The following is a 24,363-nucleotide window of genomic DNA, read 5'->3' on the forward strand; positions in this document are numbered from 1 at the left end:
ATTCCATTCTGATTGCTAAAACAGATGCTATCATCAAATTCTTCAAGTTGAAACTCTCTGGACATGTTTTGTGCTGCATAATTATTTTTTGTTTTCCTCATAAAATGTTTTTAATTTTTAAATTAATTGCATAAAAACTGATTACACAATAATCTAGATTTTTGGCTTCTCCCTAAAATTCAGAAGCACAACCATTAAGAGCGCTATTATTAAAAACAAAACAGAAAATAATAAGCATTGGCAAGGATGTGAAAAAATTGGAACCCCTTTGCACTGTTGATGGGAATGTAAAATGGTGCAGCTACTGTAGAAAGCAGTATAGTGGTTCTTCAAAAATCGAAAATAACAGAATTACCATATCATTAGGCAATTCCACTTCTGGATATATACCCCCCAAAATTAAAAGTAGCGTCTTGAAAAGATATTTGTACACTCGCGTTCATAGCAGCATTATTCAAAATAGCCAAAATGTGTAAACAACCCATATGTCCATCAACCGATGATGAATAAACAAAATGTGGCATATCCAGACAATGGAATATTATTCAGTCTTTAAAAAAAAAATCTGACACATGCTACAACATGAATAATCTTGAGGATACTATGCTAAGTGAAAAAAGCCAGCCACAAAAAGACAAATTTTATATGGTTCTACTTGTATGTGGTATTTAGAATACTCAAATTTACAGAGACAGAAAAGGAGAATGGCAGTTGCCATGGGTTGGAGGGACAGGGAAATGAGAGTTGTTTAATGGGTATAGAATTTCAGTTTTGCAAAATGAAAAAGTTCTGGTCAGGCACAGTGGTTCACACCTGTAATCCCAGCACTGTGGGAAGCCAAGGCAGACAGATCACTTGAGGTCAGGAGTTCAAGACCAGCCTGGTCAACATGGTGAAACCTCATCTCTACTAAAAGTACAAAAATTAGCCGGGCATGGTGGCACGTGCCTGTAATCCCAGCCACTCAAGAGGCTGAGGCAGGAGAATTGCCTGAACCCAGGAGGCGGAGGTTGCGGTGAGCTGAGATCGCGCCATTGCACTCCAGCCTGGGTAACAAGAGCGAAACTCTGTCTCCAAAAAAAAAAAAAAAAAGAAAAATAAAGAAAGAAAGGATCCTACCTATTAACTCCTAATCTGTCCTATTAATTTAAAATAATAAAAGTAAAAATTAAATTTATAATCTTTTCTGCTTAACTAGAGTTTAGGCTGGGCACAGTGGCTCACACGTGAAATCCCAGCACTTTAGGTGGCCGAGGAGGGCAGATCACTTGAGCCCAGGAGTTTGAGACCAGCCTGGCCAACATGGCAAAACCTTGTCTCTACTAAAAATACAATAAACTAGCCAGGCTTGGTGGCTTGTGCCTGTAGTCCCATTTACTTGGGAGGCTGAGGGACGAGAATCGCTTGTACCTAGTGGGTGGAGGTTGCAGTGAGCCCATCATGCCACTGTACTCCAGCCTGGGTGACAGAGACTCTGTGTCAAAAAAAAAAACAAACTAGTCTTTATACAAAAGCAATTCCAAAAGGTTGTTATACAATTGCAATGTCAATTTTTTTCCCCCCAAGGAAAATAAAACCGTTTGCTTTATTTTAAAACAGTAACTTCCTTATACGGGGACACTGTCCAAAATTCAATACTGATACAAAAATATGTTTCTTAGGAAGTCAAAATATGTGTCAGGTGAATTTTCTGAATTCTGTTAAAGAGAATTTCAAACCATATAAAACAAACAGGTGAATGACAGGTGAACATCAACATGTGTAACATAAGCCATAGTACAAATTTAAACAGAATCATCAAACCACGTCATTACCCCAAATCATTTTTTTAATATTTAGGAGAATGTACATATTTTCAAGAACTTAGAAGTGAATCTCTACTTCTATCTCCTAATACTCCCAGGAAGTATAACTTTCTTCTATTACTAGATTCAAATAATCCAAATATTTACTACTGGTAGGATACTCTGGGATTAACTTTAGCTGAGTGTATCCGAAATAGAAAAATCATGAAGATTTATAAAGCATTTAAAAAATAATCCTTTATAGCAAGTCCTTAAAAGCCCTAGATGAAAAAGGCAATTCTCCACTTCTAATAATACCTATGGTTTATATTGCATAATATAAACAAAACAGCATTCTGACTGGTGGTAATTTAGAGGAAATTCATTTGCCAAGTCAATTTTCCATTAAAGTTAATGTTTTGGCCAATATTAAAAAATTTTTAAACTCTATTCTGACATTTCCAGAGGTATTAACTTAGCAATGATGTTCACTGAAATTCCATAATGCTTCTCATCGAAGGGAAGTTGAGAACAAGGAAAGCTGCTTTCACCTCATTGCCATCCAGTACTGAGGAAGAAAGATGTAGTTTTCCAATAGTGACTAATCAAATTATTGAATTAAATTTCTTAAGTAAAATTCAGAATGTACCATCTTGTTTTCTTTCAGTTTATTAAATAGCATCATAAAGATGACTTTGCTAAGTTAATGTCAAGATTTTCTTTCTTAAAATACTATTTTTAAAACACAGTTACTTTTAAAAACCTACAATAAAATCAATTCGAAATGTAATGGTTGGATTATTCAAGAATTCTCAATTGTTCCATATACACTTCATACACTTAATATTTCATTAACTTTTCTTTTAAAAAATGATGTTTACATAATTGTTTCCTTTATTAGATTGTGAGTTTCCTGAGGGCAGAAAATATATTTTATTCACCCTTATATTCCCCACCCTGTACTAGGGTATAGGGAACACAGAAGATGCTTAGGAGACATACTCTAGTTCCTACATTCTCATCCTGCAGGTTTTTGCAATTACTTTAAAAAAATAAAAAGCAATAAAGTTAATCTAACTGTGCCTACTACTCCTTCACAGAGATTACTACTTGCAACATTGTTTTTAAATAAAGCATAACAATATTTCATAGTTTTCTTTCTTATTCTTAGGAAATAAACACAAAAATAATTCTATCAACTCCTCTTCTACAGATTAAACCTTGTCCTCAAAGAAATTCTGCATCTTTCATTAATTTCTAAATGTCACTCAAAACTTTCCCTGAAATAGGCTGGGCGCAGTGACTCATGAGGCTCATGCCTGTAATCCCAGCACTTTGGGAGGCCAAGGCAGGTGGATCACTTGAGGTCAGTTCAAGACCAGCCTAGCTGACATGGTAAAACCCAGTCTGTACTAAAAATACAAAAATTAGCCAGATGTGGTGGTGGGGATGTGTAATCCCCACTACTCGGGAGGCTGAGGCAGGAGAATCACTTGAACCCAGAAGGCAGAGGTTGCAGTGAGCTGGGAAAGTGCCACTGAACTCCAGTCTGGGCGACAGAGTGAGACTCTGTCTCAAAAAAATAGAAAAAAGAAAAAAAGAAAAGAAAAATCTTTCCCTGAAAAGTCCTGTATGAGGCTCACTTCTGAAATAATTAAAATACAATGTTGGGTCTCTGGAACTCCACTGCCTTATGATGAATTACTAATTTTTATCTCTAACACACCTAACCTGAAAAGTAACTCCTTCTCCAAGACAGAGAGATAAAAGGAATTAGGAGCTAGCCAACCTGATTTTATTATTATTTCTTAGAGATAGAGGTCTTGCTCTTGTCGCCCAGGTTGGACTTGAACTCCTGGGCCTAAGCAATCCTCTCACCTCTGCCTCCTGAGTAGCTGCCCTGCTGCTGATTTTTTTTTCCCCATTCTGTCACCCAGGTTGGAGTACAGTGGTGCAATCATGGCTCATGGCTTAAGTGATCCTCCTGCCTGAGGCTCAGCTGGGACTACAGGCATGCACCCCCACACTCAGCTAATTTTGTTTGTTTTTTTTTTGAGACACTTTTGTTCTATCCCCCAAGCCGAAGTGCAGTGGCTTGATCCCTGCTCACTGCAACCTCCACATCCTGAGTTCAAGCAATTCTCCTGTCTCAGCCTCCTAAGTAGCTGGGATTACAGATGCACACCACCATACCCAGCTAAGTTTTTTATTTTTAGTAGAGATGGGGTTTCACCATGTTGGTCAGGCTGGTCTCAAACTCCTGACCTCAAGTGATCCTCCTGCCTTGGCCTCCCAAAGTGCTGGGATTAAATAGCATTATATTCCTTTCTAACATAACAGGCATGAGGCACCGTGCCTGGCCTCACCCAGCTAATTTTTTTTTTTTTTTTTTTTTTTTTTGAGACAGAGTTTCGCTCTTGATACCCAGGCTGGAGTGCAATGGCGCGATCTCGGCTCACCGCAACCTCCGCCTCCTGGGTTCAGGCAATTCTCCTGCCTCAGCCTCCTGAGTAGCTGGGATTACAGGCACGCGCCACCGTGCCCAGCTAATTTTTTTTTGTATTAGTAGAGACGGGGTTTCACCATGTTGACCAGGATGGTCTCGATCTCTTGACCTCGTGATCCACCCGCCTCAGCCTCCCAAAGTGCTGGGATTACAGGCTTGAGCCACCGCGCCCGGCCTAATTTTTAAATTTTCTGTAGAGACAGCGTCTCACTATATTGCTAGGGCTGGTCTCAAACTCCTGTGCTCAACTGATCATTTTGCCTTAGCCTCCCAAAATGCTGGGATTACAGGCATGAGCCACCCAATCCAATTTTAAATCTTTTTCTACCATGCTTGAGTCAAGCTCTTCAGCTTTCTCCACCTGTAAAATTAGAATAATACCACCTATGTTGGATCATTATAAGGACTAAGTGATTTTTGCATGTAAGGGCTGGTCAGTGTGGTGGATTCCTTCCCTTCTCATTTATCTAGGACTTTTAGTCACTCAAGACATTTTAAATTTGCCTGGCATTAATTCATTTCTACACTAATAATTTATTACCTTCACTGGCCTGAATTACAGGTATTAACTTAAACAGCAAAAACAGCTTTCTGATACTTCTCAAAGATTATATCCAGCTTAATGCTAAAAAACAAACCAAGAAATTACGTTTCTACATATAGCCATGTTCTTATTTAAGAAACATAGTTACTTAAGAAACACTATTTTTTACATGTATTTATGTCAGACATTGGGGGCAAATTTCAAATTTGACCTAATATGTAAAATATATCTTTGGGGAAAATGAGCCTATTAGGTTTCAGCATCAAAGAGGCAAGTTATCTTGGTGCAATGAGCTGAATGTCTTTTGTTGCTCCAAATTTATATGTTGAACTCCTAACCCTCAATGTAATAGCACTAGAATGTAGGACCTTTGGGAGGTACTGTGATTTAGATTAGATCATGAGGATGAGACTTTCATGCTGGAATAGTGCCTTTATAAGAAGAAAAAGACACAAGAGCTCTCTCTCTCTTCTCAAGCAAGCACCAAGGAAAGATCATGTGTTAAGAAGGCAGCTGCATACAAGCCAGGAAGAGGGACCTCAATGGAACCCAACCATGCTGACACCCTGATCTTGGACTTCCAAGCCTCCAGACCTGTGATTAAAAAAAAAATTTTTTTTTTTTTTTGAGACAGAGTTTCACTCTGTCACCAGGCACCAGGCTGGAGTGCAGTGGCATGACCTCGGCTCACTGCCACCTCTGCCTCCAGGTTCAAGCAATTCTCCTGCCTCAGCCTCCCGAGTAGCTGGGACTACAGGCACGTGCCACCACGCCCAGCTAATTTTTTTTTGTATTTTTAGTAGAGACAGGGTTTCACCATGTTGCCCAGGATGGTCTCGACCTCTTGACCTGGTGATCTGCCCGCCTCGCCTCCCAAGCTTGTGCTGGGATTACAAGCGTGAGCCACCACGCCTGGCCGATCAAAAAATTTCTATTGTTTAAGCTGCTCAATCTATGGTATTTTCTTACAGTAGCTCAAGACACTTGGGTTTTTCAAGGCCACTAGTTATGAAAAGATTGCCATAGCCTTTCACTTAAACATCAGGTTCTTTACAAGCTAAGCTTTTCTTTAAGGTGTTTTCTTAATGAAGAGAATGTATTCACTCACAAATAGTTCTCCAAAACAGAGACTGATAAAAGGATGGAATGAGACTCATACACTCCTTTTCTGATTAAGAGAACTCTATATTTTATGCCAGTTACATAGGCTCAGTGTGTTAAGACATATCTTGGGGAAAATATGGCTACTTTCTCAAAGCTATAAGCTTTATTTCTATATGTAAAGTCAAGCTTTTATTAGATGTTTCTGATTCCCAAAATAATAGTATTAGGATATGCCTCATTTTAGGCTTTAAATTATTTGTTTAATAAAATAGTGTCAGTAGGTCCAAAGCTGAAATGCAAAGTTCAGATTTCTAAAACAAAGGAAAGGAATATTTTGTTTCTTTTGGTACAGCCATGGTTCCCAAACTGCGTACCAGGGCACCTTAGCAAATGAACATGAGTGCCACACAATATTTTTAAATATTTGAGAAAAACATAGCAACACCTGTTGCACATGACATAAACTACTAGTTCGAGGTAGTTTACATTTTCAACATTAAATAGCATTATATTCCTTTCTATAACAATGTATCTTTGTAAAACTGGGTTTTCAGCAGTTTGATCAAAAGTACTGTGCAAAAACCAGAGAGGAAAAGAAAATGATACTGATTCCAAGGTTTGAGATGTGCAGTGTCCACAGTTACTAGTGGTGATGATGTACATTCTTATTAAGCTGTTGGACCTAACTGCTTAATAAACACAAGTATTTTAGATATTTCTCCAGGTATGCTGTGAAAAAAGTACTGAGACACTAAATAGTGTCATGAGCTGAGAAAGTTTGAGAACACTTGTGCTATAGGCAAGAAAAATACAAAACAAATCATTTTGTTTTTCTACCTAGAAATTTTCTAAATAGTCATACAAAAAACGGGAAAAATATATACAAATGTACATAAAAAGTTTGGATTTTTATTGAAATCTTGTTAGGTATCAAACAAAATCTGCTTTCTTCAGATAAAAATATTCTCTCAGATGTCTCCAGATAACTGCTAAGTCTAAATTGGTCCTTCAATGTCTTATTTTTATTGTCCTCATGAAATGTTCATATACACTTAGGATGTTCCCAAAAGCATTTTTATCGTGTAAAGGAGCGTACGTGACGACCTCTACCACTGCCTCCACTAACGAACTTTCCTCTTGAGCCTCCACTGCCGCTGTTTGCACTAGCCCAGGAAGGTCCGAGTCCCCCACGACCTCTAGAAGCACGGTCCCGAGGACTTGGGCGGTAACCTATAAAAGAAAGAATATACTTTTTAGTTCCAATTGTCCTTTCCTTTCCTGTCATATAAATACTAATCTATGACACTGAGCTCAAACCAAGAATTACGCTTTTCTCTTTTAAAACTCATGTGCAAGCTCTGTGAATGGGCTGAAGAGTCTTGAATTGTATACTTTAACAGGTAAACTATATGGTTTATGATAATTATATCCCAAATAAAACTTATTTTTAAAAAATGTGCATTTGAAACTAAAAACTACTTCTGATGAGGAAAAATTCCGGACTAGATGTTTCAGGAAAAAAAAGGTTATATGCTTATATACCTAAGACAAAACTATAAGCAAAAAAAGTATGCTATATAAAGGCATATCTGTTATTAAAATACTTTGTGTTCAGAAAGTTACCTTAAGCATTGGCTTTCATTACTGAAATATAAAAATAAAAGCACATCACCATGAAACTGTTTGGATTACACAAACAGTTCAGAAACTAAAAATTTGATTATTTTTATAGAACATGTATATTGGGCATTCATTCCAGGAAATAAACTTTAGAACTTAAGTCTATACTCTAAAATATTCTTTCCCAGAATGAGAGTACAGTTGACCCTTCAACAACATGGGTTTGAACTGCCTTAGTCCACTTATATGTGGATTTTCTTCCACCTCTGCTACTCCTAAGAAAGTAAGACCTCTCCTCCTCTTCCTCAGCCTATGGAATGTAATGACCTTTATGATGGATCCACTTCCACTTAACAGTACATGTTTTTCCTTATGATTTTCTTAATAACATTTTCTTTTCTCCAGCTTAACTGTAATACGTTATATGACATATAAAATATGTGTCAATCAAATGTTTATATTATCTGTAAGGCTTCCAGTCAACAGCAGACTATCAGTAGTTAAGTTTTGGGAAAATCAAAGTTATACTTAGATTTTTGACTGCATGGGGCAAGGAGATGGGGAGTTTAGCACCCCTAACCCCCTCACTGTTCAAGGAACAACTGTATGTGATATCAACAATTGGAAAAGGAAGAATTAACTTCCCTTCTCTCGGCAATATCAAGTAGCAAGGATGTATACCTGTAGAACTAAGGGGTCGTAATGGTGGAAGAGGGCCTCTGTTAAAATTGCTCTGGCCTCCACGACTTTCATTGTAATTTCCTCGAGGAGTATTCTGAGCACTCCAACTGGAGCCTCTTGTTCCTTCCCGACGACTGTAGTTTCCTAAACACAAACAGCACAATCAAAATCACTTTTTTCACAACTTCAATTGGATTCTTTTAAATGACAGATTTTTCTTAATCTTCAAAAGAATGGAAAAGAAACTGAAATTCTGTAAACTGACTATACTACATAATGGCAGCCTAACAGTGGTTAAGAGGAGAGAGGCTCTAGGGCCAAACTGCCAGGGATCAAATACTGATTCTACCGCTTGTATTTATGTGCCCTGGTCAGCTGACTGACAATTTTCTCTTCTGCAAAGTGGAGGTACTAAGAGAACTTGCCTCATGGGGTTGATGTGAGGTTATAATATGTAAAGTGCTTATAACAGTTCCTACACACCTAATCTAAGTGTTATTACTATAAATGCATATTCTCTTTCACCCTCCTAACTCAGCAAGTATGAAAACATGTTTGTCAATCCATTAGTAAGGTGTAAGTTCTATAAGTATACCTAGTTTCTAAAATCTTGTAAGGCCAGGTGCAGTGGCTCACGCCTGTAATCCCAGAACTTTGTGAGGCCGAGACGGGTGGATCACCTAAGGTCAGGAGTTCAAGACCAGCCTGGCCAACATGGTGAAATCCCATCTCTACTAATAATATAAAAATAAGCCAGGTGTGGTGGCACACACCTGTAATCCCAGCTACTCGGGAGGCTGAGGCAGGAGAATCGCTTGAACCCAGGAGGCAGAGGTTGCAGTGAGTCAAGATTGCACCACTGCACTCCAGCCTGGGTGTCAAGAGCGAAACTCTGTCTCCAAAAATAAAAATCTTGTAATAATTTCAAACACACGCAGAACTATCTTAAGAAAACCGTTAAGTAAAATTGTGAAAATAATGTAAGGGTATTACTCAGAAAATGTACAATTCTCAGTGTAAAAAGGAAAATAAGTCCGAGCACGGTGGCTCACGCCTATAATTCCAGCACTTCGGGAAGCCAAGGTGAGTGGAATACTTGAGGTTAGGAGATTAAGACTAGCCTGGCAAACATGGCAAAACCCTGTCTCTACTAAAAATATAAAAATTAGTTGGGCATGGTGGTGTGCGCCTGTAGTCCCAACTACTTGGGAGTCTGAGGCAGGAGACTCACTTGAACTAGGGAGGCAGAGTTTGTAGTGAGCTGAGATCACACCACTGCACTCCAGCCTGGGCAACAAAGCAAGACTCTTGTCTCAAAAAAAGCAAGGGCGGGGGCAGGGGGGAGTAATTAGCCAAGACTTCTAAACTCATTATTAAAAGTACATTGTATCAAAGGTCTGTTGATAAAAAGTTTCTTCCTTCTATCCAATAGAGTACTCTGCAAATAGTACCATTAGTCCAGAGGTGGCTCAACTACAGCAACAGGGAAACAGTTTATCTGAATCTTTTCCATCTAAATCACTTTCATTCATTAATATTCCAATATGCTAACCCATTAAAAAATACAAACTAATTAGTTACCTTTTGAAGCAGGTGGTGTGAAAAACCTATTCTGACTGTGGAAAGCACCCCGTCCTCCTCTATTGCCTGAAAACCCACCACGGGAAGAAATCTTCTGTGACACTTTGAGTGGCCGTTTTGGTGGAGGTATTCCATCTTGAGGAACCACTTCTTTACTTTCAGCAGCAACAAAGTCATCCACATGCATAGATGGTGGTCTACTTGTGTTCTGTTTTCGCTGACGAAAAATATCATGAGGTCGTATACCCTGTCCAAATCCTCCCCTGCCCCTTCCTCTTGGTGGTGGCACAACATGAGCTCGTTTGGCAGGTTCAATGTATTCAGATTTTCCACTATTAAAACAAAAACAAGCATAAAACATTTTCTTTTTTCAGATTTCTAGCAAAAATAATCTTTATAATACTCAAAATTATTTTTCAAATTTTTTGTACTCTAATTCTGTTAACTTTGCAAGTATCTCTCGTACTTCTGAGATAATACAACAAACTAGGTAAGAAAGGAACTCACATTTCATTGATATGAGTAACAATGTTTTAAAATAATCCAGTTCACTTCTTATTCAAACTTTCCAAAATCTCATAAAAAACAATATAACAAATATACTGGGTATATCCTGGCCAAATTATTATCTTTAAATTAAAAAATTTAAACAATGTTCATGATTCAAATGCTATGTTAACTTCCTTTCTAGTTTAATAGCATGTGTCTATCTTAAAATACACTAAAATAAATAAGCTTATGACACAATTGAGATCTTCAGTGGAATAAATTTTACCTTGAAGTTATAAAGGTCTCATGCTTGTGCTTCCCAAGTTTGAATCCTTTAGTAGTCTTGGTTCTTCCTGGAGATGATGGTTCTGATAAAAATGACCGCTCTAATTCTGAGTGCAAATCAAAGTCACTACAGCATTTTTCAGAGAGCTCAATTAAGTCAACCTTAACCTGCGGTGATAATAATAAAACAAAATATATCTTAAACGTAATTATTAGCATAACATTTGACTACAGAAATTCTTATAATTATAAATTATATTTGCCCCTCCTAAGAAATAAATTATAGATCTAACTCTTTCCCTCATCTTTTCAAAAATCAAATGGTATTGGTAATTTAAAAACAAACACAAACACACATACACACATATCTTAGTAATACTACTTTTTTTGTGTGTGGCATTCTTCAAAGTAGGGTTATTAATCTAGGAGACCTTCGATGCCTGAGCAGGAAATTCAATATTTGTCTATATAAATTAACACTGTAATAGCTCCTGAACTTTTCCAAAAAAAAAAAAGAATCTGAAAATAACATACTCTGCCAGCCTTATATAGTCAACAGTTCTATTACAAAAAAATTCTGTGACACAGAGTCCCAAAAGCTCTATGCATTTAATGAAGTTCCAATGTAAGTTTAATTTCAGGGAAATCAAAATTCAGTTCACTTAGGTTTTATTCAAATTTATGAAATGTAAGATACCTAAAATTTCTCTAATCCAGAGGGTTACAATTATCATCACAAGACAGTTGTGATTCAACTTAAAGTTATAAAATTAGTAACTCATAACAGAAATATTTTATACCTGTGCTGCCCAACATGGTAGCCACTAACCACATGTGCCTATCTAAATTTAATCAAAATTAAATCAAAATAAAATTCAGTTCCCTCGTCATCCACATTTCAGTTGTACAAGAGGCACACAAGGCTACTGTATTGGACAGGGCAGACTACAAAATATTTGGATTACTGCATAGAATTCTACTAGAGAAGACAGTTTTAAAGAATCACTGAACTGCTTGCACTAAAAAGATTAATTTTTAATGTACTTTTAATTGAATTGCATGTGTTTTTTTTAAAAAAGGAAAAGCAGCCCTCAATACACTAAGTACAAATGTAAAGCAAATCATACTTTTAGTTTTATTGCACATGATGAATACCAGTATGTTTCTTTGATAAAGAAAACAAACCATATACATTATAGTAAGATGTGGCTAAAATAATTCTCCCTACTACATCTCTGAGAAGGGTAAAACAGGCTGCATTAAATTTTATATAGCTAATTATACTTTTATCTGTTTAGCATGATGTTTAACAATGTCAATTTCCATTCATACTACATTATAACAAATATATTCTTTATAAGTTTCTAAACTGAGAGCCACACCATAGCACAACCACTCCTCTCCTTAAACCCAAATGCAAGAATAAACTGCTGTTTTGTGGGATACTTTTCTCTATTCTATACTCTAAGAAAACAAAGTGCTTCATAGAACTTATGCAAAACTGTGATTTTTGCCCTTAAAAAAGTCACATTTTCTGGCCAAATGTGCTGGCTCATGCCTGTAATCCCATCACTTTGGGAGGCCAAAGAGAGAGAATTATTTGAGACTAGGAGTTTGAGACCAGCTGGGTAACACAGTAAGACCTTATCTATTAACAATCTCAAAATACAGATCACTGACTAGAAAGAAGCAAAAAAGAAGCAGAAGAAAACTTTCTGGATGCCATAAAGTGGGCAAGTGGCATAAAAATTACATAGAACTGGCCTCCAAGTCCATAACAGTCCTCCAAAAGCCATAAAATATGGAAACTATTATAATGCTAACAATATACAAAGAAACAGAAAAAACAACATTTTTCTAAATATTTAGTAATAAAATAATTTATACCAAATCCAGATCTGTATCAATCTCTTCAGCCTGAAATGGAGTGAACCACATAGATTTCAACTGATCATCCATGACATCAGCAAGCACATAGGCAGTCCTGAAACAAAAAAAGTATATAGTGAAAAGCAGAATTCCAAAATCAAATATTTTTTCTTTCTTTCTTTTTTTTTTTTGAGACAGTCTTGCTCTATTACCCAGCTGGAATGCAGTGGCACGATCATAGCTCACTGCAGCCTGGATCTCCTGGGCTCAACTGATCCTCCCACCTGAGCCTCCCTAGTAGCTGGCACCACAGATGTGCACCACCACACCCAGATAACTAAAAAAGAAAAAAAAATGTAGAGATAGGGTCTCCCTATGTTGCTCAGACTAGTCTCAAACTCCTGAGCTCAAGCTATCTTCCTACCTCAGCTTTCTCAAGTGCTAGGATTACAGTCGTGAACCAACATGCCAGTCTTTTAGCTTATCTTCAAGTAAAATCTATGGAAGGTACAATTAAATTACTTTCTGAAATATTACTAAAAGTAACACCTAAAAAAAAAAAAAACTCCAAAAAGCAACTGAAGAATTAATTATCCTTAAAAACAAATAACTTGAAACTAATCCTGCTATAACAAGTTTTGACCTTTCAGTAAAATAAAACAAAGCCCTGATTTTATCTGCTAGTCTGTTTCTGTACAGCCTGCAAGTTAGCATGGTTTGTATAAATTAAAAAACAAACAAACAAACTATAGAAGAATACACAACAGAGGCTGTATGTGGTCTGCAAAGCCTAGAATTCTTACTATCTGGCCTTTATAGAGAAAAATGTTTGCTGCCCACCCCCAGACTACAGCCATCATAAAAACAATATCTACTGAATCATAAAACATTGTGTATTTTACCTATTGTTAAACAGATTCTGAAGAGATTCTGGAGCTGAAAGTACTGGTTCTACATCCTGGTCACTGAGAGGTAAAGGGTCACCTGATGACTCCAGCATCTGCTTAAGTCCAACTACATTGTCCAACAAAGAATCCAGATTGTCATCATCTTTTGAATGTTCCTAGATACAAATAAAAGCAGAATAAGAAGATGCAGGTAAAACTTACATCAGTAAACCCACTGACTTTTTACCTTTAGTAGAAAAGGATGTATATTTTATTACTAAGAAATTTGGAACACTGTTCAGAAATTATTAACTTAACATTAAACATTAAAATAAAACAAACACCAAAACACTTGTCATTTTATTTCTAAACAACAGCAGCAGAGGGTACCCTGCATCCAAGGAACAGACAATTGAAAACGTACTGTCTACATTTACTCCTTAAAATTCCTAACAGGATAGAGGACTTCACTTCAAATTATTAATTCAAACAGTTATTTGAAATGGCACAAATACCCAAATAAAGGCTCACTATTTTTTAAACTAGTCAAACTGAGAGGAAAATAAGGCTCAGGAGTGCTCTGTTTTTGTTTTTCTTTTTTACCAAAACAAGCTTCTCCAGTTCAAGGAACAAATTTTCTGGACTTTCTTCTTTGCTTCGTAGAAGCTGTTTTAACTCTGCCACATTAATACTCATTGTCCGTGATGGATGAGCTCCCTCTACTTCCATGAGACCATTATCATCTCCACAACATCCCTGTAAATGTTACACATAAGTTAAATTTGAGAGCAGAGAAATTTACAAAGATGCATCACACTTATTCATAATATCTAAGCCATACACTGCAATCTTTCCTTCATTTTTTGATTTTTAAATCAGTACAAATGGCTAGTTTTTTTTTTTTTTTTTTGAGACTGAGTTTCGCTCTTGTTTCCCAGGCTGGAGTGCAATGGCACGGTCTTGGCTCACTGCAACCTCCGCCTCCTGGGTTCAGGCAATTCTCCTGCCTCAGCCTCCTGAGTAGCTGGGATTACAGGCACGCGCCACCATGCCCAGCTAATTTTTTGTATTTTTAGTAGAGACGGGGTTTCACCATGTTGACCAGGATAGTCTCGATCTCCTGACCTCGTGATCCACCCGCCTTGGCCTCCCAAAGTGCTGGGATTACAAGCGTGAGCCACCGCGCCCGGCATGGCTAGTTTTAAGAAGGATTTAGTCAGATCAAAGGTCAAGAATGTTTTCTTCAAGTAAGACTCACAAAATATTTAAACAGGTAAACATATATTTTACTGGCACCAAGATTTCTCAACAAAATATCCAGTAGCAAATACACTGGCACTTGTAGGACATGTGACATACTGGTTGATGCTCAAGAGTTAATAAAATGCTTGCTATAACAAAGAACTGATGAAACCTGAAATTATCTTTCTGAAGATAACAAAAACAACTACAGAAAACAGTAACTATCATATTTAAGACTACATTCTGTCAATATAAAAGTTACTATTTTCTGCTTTAAAAAAGTATGCTACATAATAAAGTGAATTCTGGAGTGATAACATTTCAGTAACAGAAAATCCTTCTAGCAAAATATATCCTGATTCATGTATATTGTCCCATATACTTACAGTAGAAAGCCATACACCTACCTAAATATTGTATAAAATCTTTAGCCTTGTTTTTTTGTTGTTGTTGAGACAGGGTCTCGCTATGTCTCCCAGGCTGCAGTGCCGTAGCACAATCATAGCTCGCTGCAGCCTTGACCTCCCCAGGTTCAAGTGATCCTCTCATCTCATCCTCTCAAGTACCTGGGAGTGACTACAAGCACGTGCCACCATGCCAAGCTACTTTTAAAATTTTTCATACATTTGGAGGTCTCACAATGTTACCTAGGCTGATCTCAAATCCTGGGCTCAAGCAATCCTCCCCCCCCCTCAACCTCCCAAAATGCTGAGATTACAGGTGTGAGTCACCTACCCTGAATTTTTTTTTTTTTTTTCCCAGACAGAGTCTCGCTGTGTTGTCCAGGCTGGAGTGCAATGGTGCGATCTCAGTTCACTGCAGCCTCTGCCTCCTGGGTTCCAGCAATTTTCCTGTCTCAGCCTCCCAAGTAGCTGGGATTACAGGCTTCTACCACCATGCTCGACTAATTTTTTGTATTTTTAGTAGAGACGAGGTTTCACTATGTTGGCTGGTTTTGAACTCCCAACCTCAAATTTAGTTTAATTTTGTAAAAAAAGTACAAAAATTAGCCGGGTGTGGTGGTGCACATCTACAGTCCCTCCTGAGTAGCTAGGACTGTAGATATGCACCACCACACCCGGCTAATTTTTGTATTTTTAGTAGAGATGGGATTTTGCCATGTTGCAGAGGCTGGTCTTGAACTCCTGGGCTCAAGCAATCCACCTGCCTCAGCCTCCAAAAGTTCTGAGATTACAGGAGTGAGACACCACACCCAGCCTGTTTTTCTTATTTTAAGGGACAGAATTGGCCAGGCATGGTGACTCATTCCTGTAATCTTTTTTGGAGGCGGAGGCAGGTGGATTGCTTGAGCCCAGGAGTTCAAGACCAGCCTGGGTAACATGGCAAAATCCCATCTCTACTAAAAATACAAAAATTAGCTGGGTGTGGTGGTGCACATCTAGAGTCCTAGCTACTCAGGAGGCTGAGGTGGAAGGATCACCTGAGTCTGAGGAAGTCATGGCTGCAGTGAGTCATAATCACACCACTGCACTCCAGCCTGAGCGACAGAATGAGACCTCATCTCAAAGAGAGAGAGAGAGTCTCACTCTTTCACCCAGGCTGAAATATACTGGCACAATCATAGCTCATTGCAACCTTAAACTCATAGGTTCAAACTATTTCCCCACCTCAGCCTCCTGAGCAGCTGGGACTAGAGGTGCAGGCCACCAAACCAAGTAGGGCAGGCATATTAATGGCTTCTGGAATTGTGTTCATAATACTCCATGACTTTGGAAAATACTAATGAGAGAAATCTCTGGTTTTTTAATTTTTTTTGAGATAGAGTCTATCTCTGTTGCCCAGGGTGGAGTGCAATGGCACAATCTCGGCTCACCACAACCTCCGCTTCTCAGGTTCAAGCGATTCTCCTGCCTCAGCCTCCAGAGTAGCTGGGATTACAGGCGCCTGCCACCACGCCCAGCTAATTTTTTATATTTTTAGTAGAGATGAAGCTTCACTATGTTGGCCAGGCTGGTCTCAAACTCCTGAACTCAAGTGATCCACCCGCCTCAGCCTCCCAAAGTGCTGGGATTACAGGAATGAGTCACTGCACCCAGTAAGAAATCTTAATTAAATTTTAACAATTAAGATTTTAGAGTGGGGAAAATAATCTTTAATTCACATATGTATGATAGACCGAAACTACCAAAGCATAATAAACTTTATAGTTACCCCAAAATCACAACATCCAAAACAATCAGTAAATTAAGTAACAAAAATGAGTAAATACTTAAGAGTCTAATAAAACTTCACTATTCTGAGTTACCCTAGCAAGGTAACTCAATGTCATGAATTTTTTTTTTCTTTTGAGACAGGGTCTTGCTCTGTCACCCAGACTACAGTACAGTGACACAATCATAGCTCACTGCAGCCCTGAATTCCTGGGCTCAAGCCATCCTCTTAATATCAGCCTCTCAAGTAGATGGGACTACTGGTGGGCACAACATGTCTGGCTAATTTTTGTTGTTTTTGGAGACAGGGTTTTGCTGTGTTGTACAGGTTGATCTCAAACTCTTGGGCTCAAGCGATTCTCCCACCACACCCTCCCAAAGTGATGGGATTAGAGGCATGAGCCAGCACACTCATCTAAAAATTATTTTAAAATGAAAGCACTTAGCCAGGTGCGGTAGCTCATGCCTATAATCCCAGCACTTTAGGGGGCCAAGGTGGGCAGATCACCTAAGGTCGGGAGTTCAAGACCAGCCTGGCCAGCATGGTGAAACCCTGCCTCTACATCTCTACAAAAAAAAAATACAAAAAATTAGCCAGGCATGGTGGCGGGTACCTGTAATCCCAGCTATTCAGGAGGTTGAGGCAGGAGAATCGCTTGAACCCAGTACACGGAGGTTGCAGTGAGCCAAAACTGCACTACTGCACTCCAGTCTGGGTGTGAGAGTGAGATTCCATCTAAAAAATAAAAATAAAAAAATAAGATAAAATAAAGTGATCTTTTTTATGTTGGATATTTGATATATAAAGTGATTTAACTTATGACAAAGTATTTATCTTTTTTTCGAGACAGGTTCTCACTATTTTGCCCAGACTGATCTCAAACTCCTAGCCCCAAGAGATCCTCCCACCTCAGCCCACCAAAGTGCTGAGATTACAGGTGTGAGCCACTGTAACTGGCCAAAGATTTCAAATTTAAGAAACACCAAATACATACATATATACACACACACACACACACACACACACACAAACATACACATACTTACAATTGTGTCAGAGTTAAGAATTTGTCTCATAAATTCTAAAAAGGAAGATGCAAGCTCTCCTGTGTCCTTACTAAATGTGCTGACCACTCGTTTCAGTAAACTGTGCAGAGCACTACTGTTTTTCCTTAAAGAACTGTAAATAAAGAAAATAAAGAGAAGATATTATCTTAAAATATGAGTGCATAAAACTGGTATGAGAAATGAACTATCTCAGTTCAGACAGAATAAAACTTACTCCATCATTTTTAAAAATGTAAGAAGTACTTTGGTGTGTCTTTGTACACCAATATAACAAAGAAGTGTCAATAGTTACCAACTCCTTTTAAAGATAAGCTTCAAGATCTTAAAAAAAAATTTCCCCAAAATAATATACTTATAAAACTTAACACAAAAGGCCAGGTGTGGTGGCTCACGCCTGTAATCCCAGTGCTTTGGGAGGCCAAGGTGGGTGGATCACTTGAGGTCAGGAGTTCGAGAGCAGCCTGGCCAAGACAGCAAAACCGAGTCTCTACTAAAAAAAAAAAAAAAAAAATAGCCAGGCATGGTGGCACACGTCTATAATCTCAGCTACTCCGAAGGCTGACGTAGGAGAATCACTTGAAGAATCGGGAGGCAGAGGTTGCAGTGAGCCAAGATCACACCACTGCACTCTAGCCTGAGGGACAGAGCAAGGCTTCATCTTAAAAACAAACAAACAAACAAACAAACAAAAACCACTTAATACAGGAAACTTGCCAGTTCCTTATTTATCAACCTTTTATAGCCTAACAATTTCTCTAACATAAGGTTATAGCTGTCTCAGAAGCCTACCCAGAAAGCCTAACTTACAAAATAATAATAAAGAACATTTTGGGCCGGGCGCAGTGGCTCACGCCTATAATCCCAGCGCTTTGGGAGGCAGAGGCTGGTGGATCACGAGGTCAAGAGATCGAGACCATCCTGGTCAACAAGGTGAAAGCTCATCTCTACTAAAAATACAAAAATTAGCCGGGCATGGTGGCGCGTGCCTGTAGTCCCAGCTACTCGGGGGGCTGAGGCAGGAGAACTGCTTGAATCCAGGAGGCGGAGGTTGCGGTGAGCCGAGATGGCGCCATTGCACTCCAGACTGGGTAACAAGAGCGAAACTCCATCTCAAATAATAATAATAATAATAATAATAATAATGAACATTTTAATAAATATTTTAGGCAGGCCAGGCGCAGTGGCTCATATGTGTAATCTCAGCACTTTGGGAGGCCAAGGTGGACAAATCATGACGTCAGGCGTTCAAGACCCACCTGGCCAACATGGTAAAATTCCATCTCTACTAAAAATTTAAAACTTAGCCAGGCATGGTGGTGCATGCCTGTAATCCCAGCTACTGGAGATGCTGAGGCAAAAGAATCACTTGAACCCAGGAGACCAACGGAGGTTGCAATGAGCAGAAATCGTGCCACTACACTCCAGCCTGGGCAACAACAAAGACAAACAGATTAAATTCAAAAAGAAAAATGTTAATAAAAAAAGCGCGGGTTCAAAATTGGACTATACCAATTACTAAGCACTACACACAACCTTAAGTGAGTCATACTTCCATGGTCTATCAAAAACTGGGCCCTACTAGAATGTCTACAATTTTAAAACTTGCAATACCAAGTTCTGGTGAGGATGAGGAGTAACTGGAGCTCTAACACACTGCTAGTGGGAATGAAAAAGGGTATCTGTACTTTGGAAAACAATCTGATAGTTTCTTTTAAGGTTAAACATACACCTATCATACAACCCAGTAATCCCACTCCTAAGTGTCTACCCAACAGAAATGAAAACTGAGATTCACACAAAAACCTATATGCAAAGGTTTATTCATATACACCAAAATTTGGAAACAACCCAGACTGCTAGAAAATTAGTCACCAATGAGAACAAACTTTTTTTTTTTTTTTTTGAGACAGAGTTTCGCTCTTGTTACCCAGGCTGGAGTGCAATGGCGCGATCTCGGCTCACCACAATCTCCATCTCCTGGGTTCAAGCAATTCTCCTGCCTCAGCCTCCCGAGTAGCTGGGACTACAGGCATGTGCCACCATGCCCAGCTAATTTTTGTATTTTTAGTAGAGACGGGGTTTCACCATGAGAACAAACTATTAATTCATGCAACAAAATAAATGAATCTTAAAAGCATTTTGCTAAATGAAAGAAACCAGGACCAAAAGAATACATGTTGTATGATTTCATTTACATGGCATGCTAGAAAAGACATAAGTATATGGGGAGAACCAAATAAGTGGTTGGTAGTGTTGGATAGAGGAGTTGTTTACTAAAGGGTAGCATGCCAGGAGTTTGAGATGATGTAACTGCTCTGAATTGAACAGTGGTAATAAACAATGACTCTAAGCATCTATCAAAATACACAGAACTGTACACCACAAAACATAAATTTGATTAGATATAATTAAAAAAAAAATCTATGAGAACATGAGGAAAAAAATAAGAATGCAGACTATGACCAATGAATCTAACGGTATTACAAATGAACCATATAACCAAACTGAAGGAGACAGGGAAGAAAGAAGCTGACCTAAATAACTCTGAAAAACAGTGTTTTGACTGGATACACTAAGGCTAAAGACAAGAAGAACTGTATACAAACACTGTACTCCAGTTGCTCAATTTGTTTCTCACAGGAGTATAGGTTAGTAATGAATTTGAGACTACTTCATTTGTAAACTAGGGCTAAACAAATAAGTAAATATAGATAATGAGAAGTGAATTTCTCACTGTTAGAGAATAAAATAATCAAGTAAGGGAAAAGGCTAGAATTCACTTCTGGTACTGAAGCAAAGTCAAAGTATTAGTATGGGCCAGGTGTGGTGGCTCACGCCTGTAATCCCAGCACTTTGGAAGGTTGAGACAGGTGAATCACTTGAGCCCAGGAGTTCAAGACCAGCCTGGGTAATAGGTGAAACCCCAGCTCTACCAAAAATACAAAAATTAGCCAGGTATGGTGGCTCGTGCCTGTAGTAGTACTCGGAAGGCTGAGGTGGGAGGATCAGGAGGACGGCTTCAGCTCAGGAGTCGGAGGTTGCAGTGAGCCGAGATCACGACACTGCACTCCAGCCTAGGCAACAGAGTTAGACACTATCTCAAAACAAACAAGCAAACAGATCAAAAAACCCACCAAATATTAATGAATTCATTTTTCAAAAACATATATAAAATTAACAAATTTATTATTTTAAAATAAATTTCATAATTTAACAACTTTTAATATTTAAATTAATTTTAAAATATGTATCTGTTTTATGTAGATAAAATATAAAAGTAAATGTAGATGTGCATGCATGAAATAGGATACATACATGCATTCCCAGGTCTATCCAATGAGAGACTCCAAAATCCATGACACCCTAGAGCAGTAAACACACCTAGTTTCTAAATACTCTCTAATAAAAGGAACCAGGGGTTCCTTGGAGAGAAGTCCATTTCACTGGAAGAGGGAAAATACAAGCTGATCCTGGAACACCTTGTAGCACTAGAAATAGAAAGCACTTTTAAAAAAATAACACTTAAAAAGTCACAGCTATGCAACACACACCTGCATGTTCTGCACATGTATCCAGGAACTTAAAGCAAAATTTTAAAAAACAAATTAATATTTTTTAAAAAGTCAAGAATATATGAAAAGGGCACAGAAGCCAACCCGAAGAATCCCTGGTGGCCAGAGTTGGAATAAGCTGAACAACATAAGGATAGTACTGGCTTATATACAATAAAAAAAATTAATGTCTATGAATTCACATTGATATATCTGGATAAATCAATGAAGGAGAAGCAACAACTCTTCCTTATGGAAGGAAAATTAGTAAGTGAAAAAGGAATGAGAGAAATAGAAAATCAACATTATACCACCACAGTAATAAATGCCATATCTTGCCAAGATCCACACTGACAGATACTACAAATGGTGGATGAAAGTTTTTGGCATAAGCAGGATATGTGGCTATTCTAACATCTCAAAATATATTCTCCAAAATATTTAGTAATTAAAAACGGGAAATTAGTAAGTTTTCAGTGTGGAATCCTAGAAAATAGCACTTCAGCCAAGTGATCAAGGTTGGTATCATCAGTAATACATATAAACATCATGTATTTCCTGATATAATGCACTGAAAAAAGCACACTGCCTCTGTAATATCCCTGTCAACAAAACATAATCTCAATCTAATTATGAGTAAATATCAGACAAACTCAAATTGAGGGACAGTCTACAAAACAAGTGAGCAATACTCTCCAAAAATGTCTTGAAAGATAAGGGGAAACAAAGAATGCAATGCAATGTAAGATCCTATATTGAATCCAGGAACAGAAACAAATATAATAATAGAAAAACTGGTGAGATTCCAATTAGTTCTGTATTTTAGTTAATAGTATTATGACAAGCTTAATTTCTTAGTTTTGATAAGTATCATAACGTTACATAAGAGGTTAATACAAGGGTAAGGTGGTGAAGAGTACACCTGAACACTACATTATTATTTTTGCAATTCTTCTGAAAGTCTAAAATTATCTCCAAAAAACCTTTTATAAAAAGTGTAACCTGCCATAGTACTATATACGAAAAAGTATAAGGTGACCTGTTAATTAAAAAAAAAAAAAAAAAAAAAAAAAAAAAAAAAAAACAGGTCAGACATGGTGGCTCACACCTGTTAATTCCAGCACTTTGGGAGGCCGAGGCAGGAGGATCACCTGAGGTCAGGAGTTCAAGACCAGCCTGGCCAACATGGTGAAATCACCTTTCTACTCAAAATACAAAAAATTAACCAGGTGTGGTAGCACACGTAATCCCAGCTACTAGGGAGGCTGAGGCAGGAGAATCACGTGAACCTAGGTGGTGGAGGTTGCAGTGAGCTGAGATTGCACCACTGCACTCCAGCTTGGGCAATAGAGCGAGACTGTCTCAAAAAATAAAATAAAATTTTAAAATTAAAAAAAAAACAAACAGATCATGTTGTACCTCTGCTCAACACCTGAAAATGGCCCTTATCATAATCCTAAAGACCCTTGATGATCTTTCCCCTAACCTGTAACCCCATTATTTCCATAACCAGACATCCTATCATTTTTCTCCTTGCTCACTCTAAAGGCTGTCACTGTGGCCTCAGAGCTGTTTCTCAGACATATTAGGCATGCTTTTTGCAATTGTTCTCCCCAGGATATTAGCATGCTTTGTTCCTCACCTCCTTCAGGTCTTCATCTTTGTTCAAGGGTCACCTTTTTCAGCAAGAGCAAGGACTTCCTTGATTGAGTTTCCATATTTCAAATGGCAACTGCCATCCTCACCTCTGGCCCTTACTATCCTTCTTCCCTATTCTACGTTTTTTTCTGTAACATACTATGTATTTTATTTACTTATTTATTGTCTGTCAACCCCTAGTAGAGTGAAAGCACCAAGAAGGCATGAATTTTTTTTTTTTAAACTGAATCCCCAGCACCTAAAATCAGTGCCTGGTCCAGAGAAGGCATTCAATACATCACTAGACAAATCTAGTGTTCATTTCCATTCCTTCATAGTGCCTACTATGTACCAGGTTTCTCGGTGCTGAGAGTGTGGTCAATGTAGCTTATATTCTAGTGAGGGAGACAACCAAATAAGCAATGAATCCATAAAATGTGATGTATAAATCCATATAATAGAGTAAAAAATATGATCAGGGACACAAAGGGCAGGCTATTTAGATAGGAAATGTATTTATACAGATAGCAGAATGAAGTGATAAAATAAGTCATCAAAGAATCTAGGGGAAAAATATTTTAGGAAAAAACAGGCCTGGAGATAGGAATGAGCCTGACAAGAGAACAAAAAGTGAGGATAAAAGGGCTATAAGATAACTCAAAGAGATGAGCAAGGGCCAGACTGTATAAAGCCTTACAGATCATAATAGAGTCTGGATTTTAATTGATGTTCAACAGGAAACCATTAGAAGGATTTCAGGAGAAATCCTGTTTTAAGTTTTAAAAGATTACTCTGGCTGCTGAGAGAATGAATTTTAGAGAGCCAATGGTGGAAGCAAGTAGACCAATTAGGAGGTTATTGCAATGGGCCATGCAAGAAATGATCGTGGCCTGGATACAGGTAGTAGCTATGGAGGTAGAGAAGAGGGATCCGATTCAGGATGTATTTTGGAGAAATAATCCACGGGACTTAATGAAATGCCATTAGACAGCCAAGTAGAAATGTCAAGGTGATTAATGGGTTACTTGGAGCTTAACAAAGAGATAAGGGCTAAAAGGGAAAAAGGGAATAGGTTAAGAGGACTTAGGACAAGGTTACAGATAACAAAAGAGGACCAGAAACATTAAGTCTAGGAAACCCAATAAAATCATAGATAATACGATAGCAGAGGTATACAAAGAATATTTGTGGGAGCACCTAACCCAACTAGGAAAGCTTTTTGGCTTTTTTGGAAGTACAACGTATGAGTTTCAAAGGACATGGAATAAATATCCAGGCAATAGGAAAAAGGTTAAAGACTTTGGTGAGAGACTGATCAGGGCAGGGGATGAGGAATGGATGTG

General features: G+C 38.1%; 1 protein-coding gene across 1 annotated transcript in view; it reads right to left on the reverse strand.

Moving 5' to 3' along the window:
- Positions 1-6,827: 6,827 nt before the first annotated feature.
- VIRMA (vir like m6A methyltransferase associated) overlaps positions 6,828-24,363 on the reverse strand; it is a 64,623-nt gene continuing 47,087 nt past the window's right edge. The window contains exons 17-24 of the mRNA XM_012437935.3: positions 17,811-17,943; positions 13,954-14,106; positions 13,366-13,526; positions 12,482-12,578; positions 10,596-10,762; positions 9,821-10,152; positions 8,240-8,383; positions 6,828-7,168 (exon numbers count right to left, since the gene is read on the reverse strand). Coding sequence (XP_012293358.1) covers positions 7,014-7,168; positions 8,240-8,383; positions 9,821-10,152; positions 10,596-10,762; positions 12,482-12,578; positions 13,366-13,526; positions 13,954-14,106; positions 17,811-17,943 — 1,342 coding nt within the window. The 3' untranslated portion in view covers positions 6,828-7,013. The remainder of the gene's footprint in view (positions 7,169-8,239; positions 8,384-9,820; positions 10,153-10,595; positions 10,763-12,481; positions 12,579-13,365; positions 13,527-13,953; positions 14,107-17,810; positions 17,944-24,363) is intronic.

The sequence above is a fragment of the Aotus nancymaae genome, unplaced genomic scaffold (genome assembly GCF_030222135.1).
Source record: "Aotus nancymaae isolate 86718 unplaced genomic scaffold, 86718_ANA_hifiasm-v0.15.2.pri h1tg000036l, whole genome shotgun sequence".
Classification (NCBI taxonomy): Eukaryota; Metazoa; Chordata; class Mammalia; order Primates; family Aotidae; genus Aotus; species Aotus nancymaae.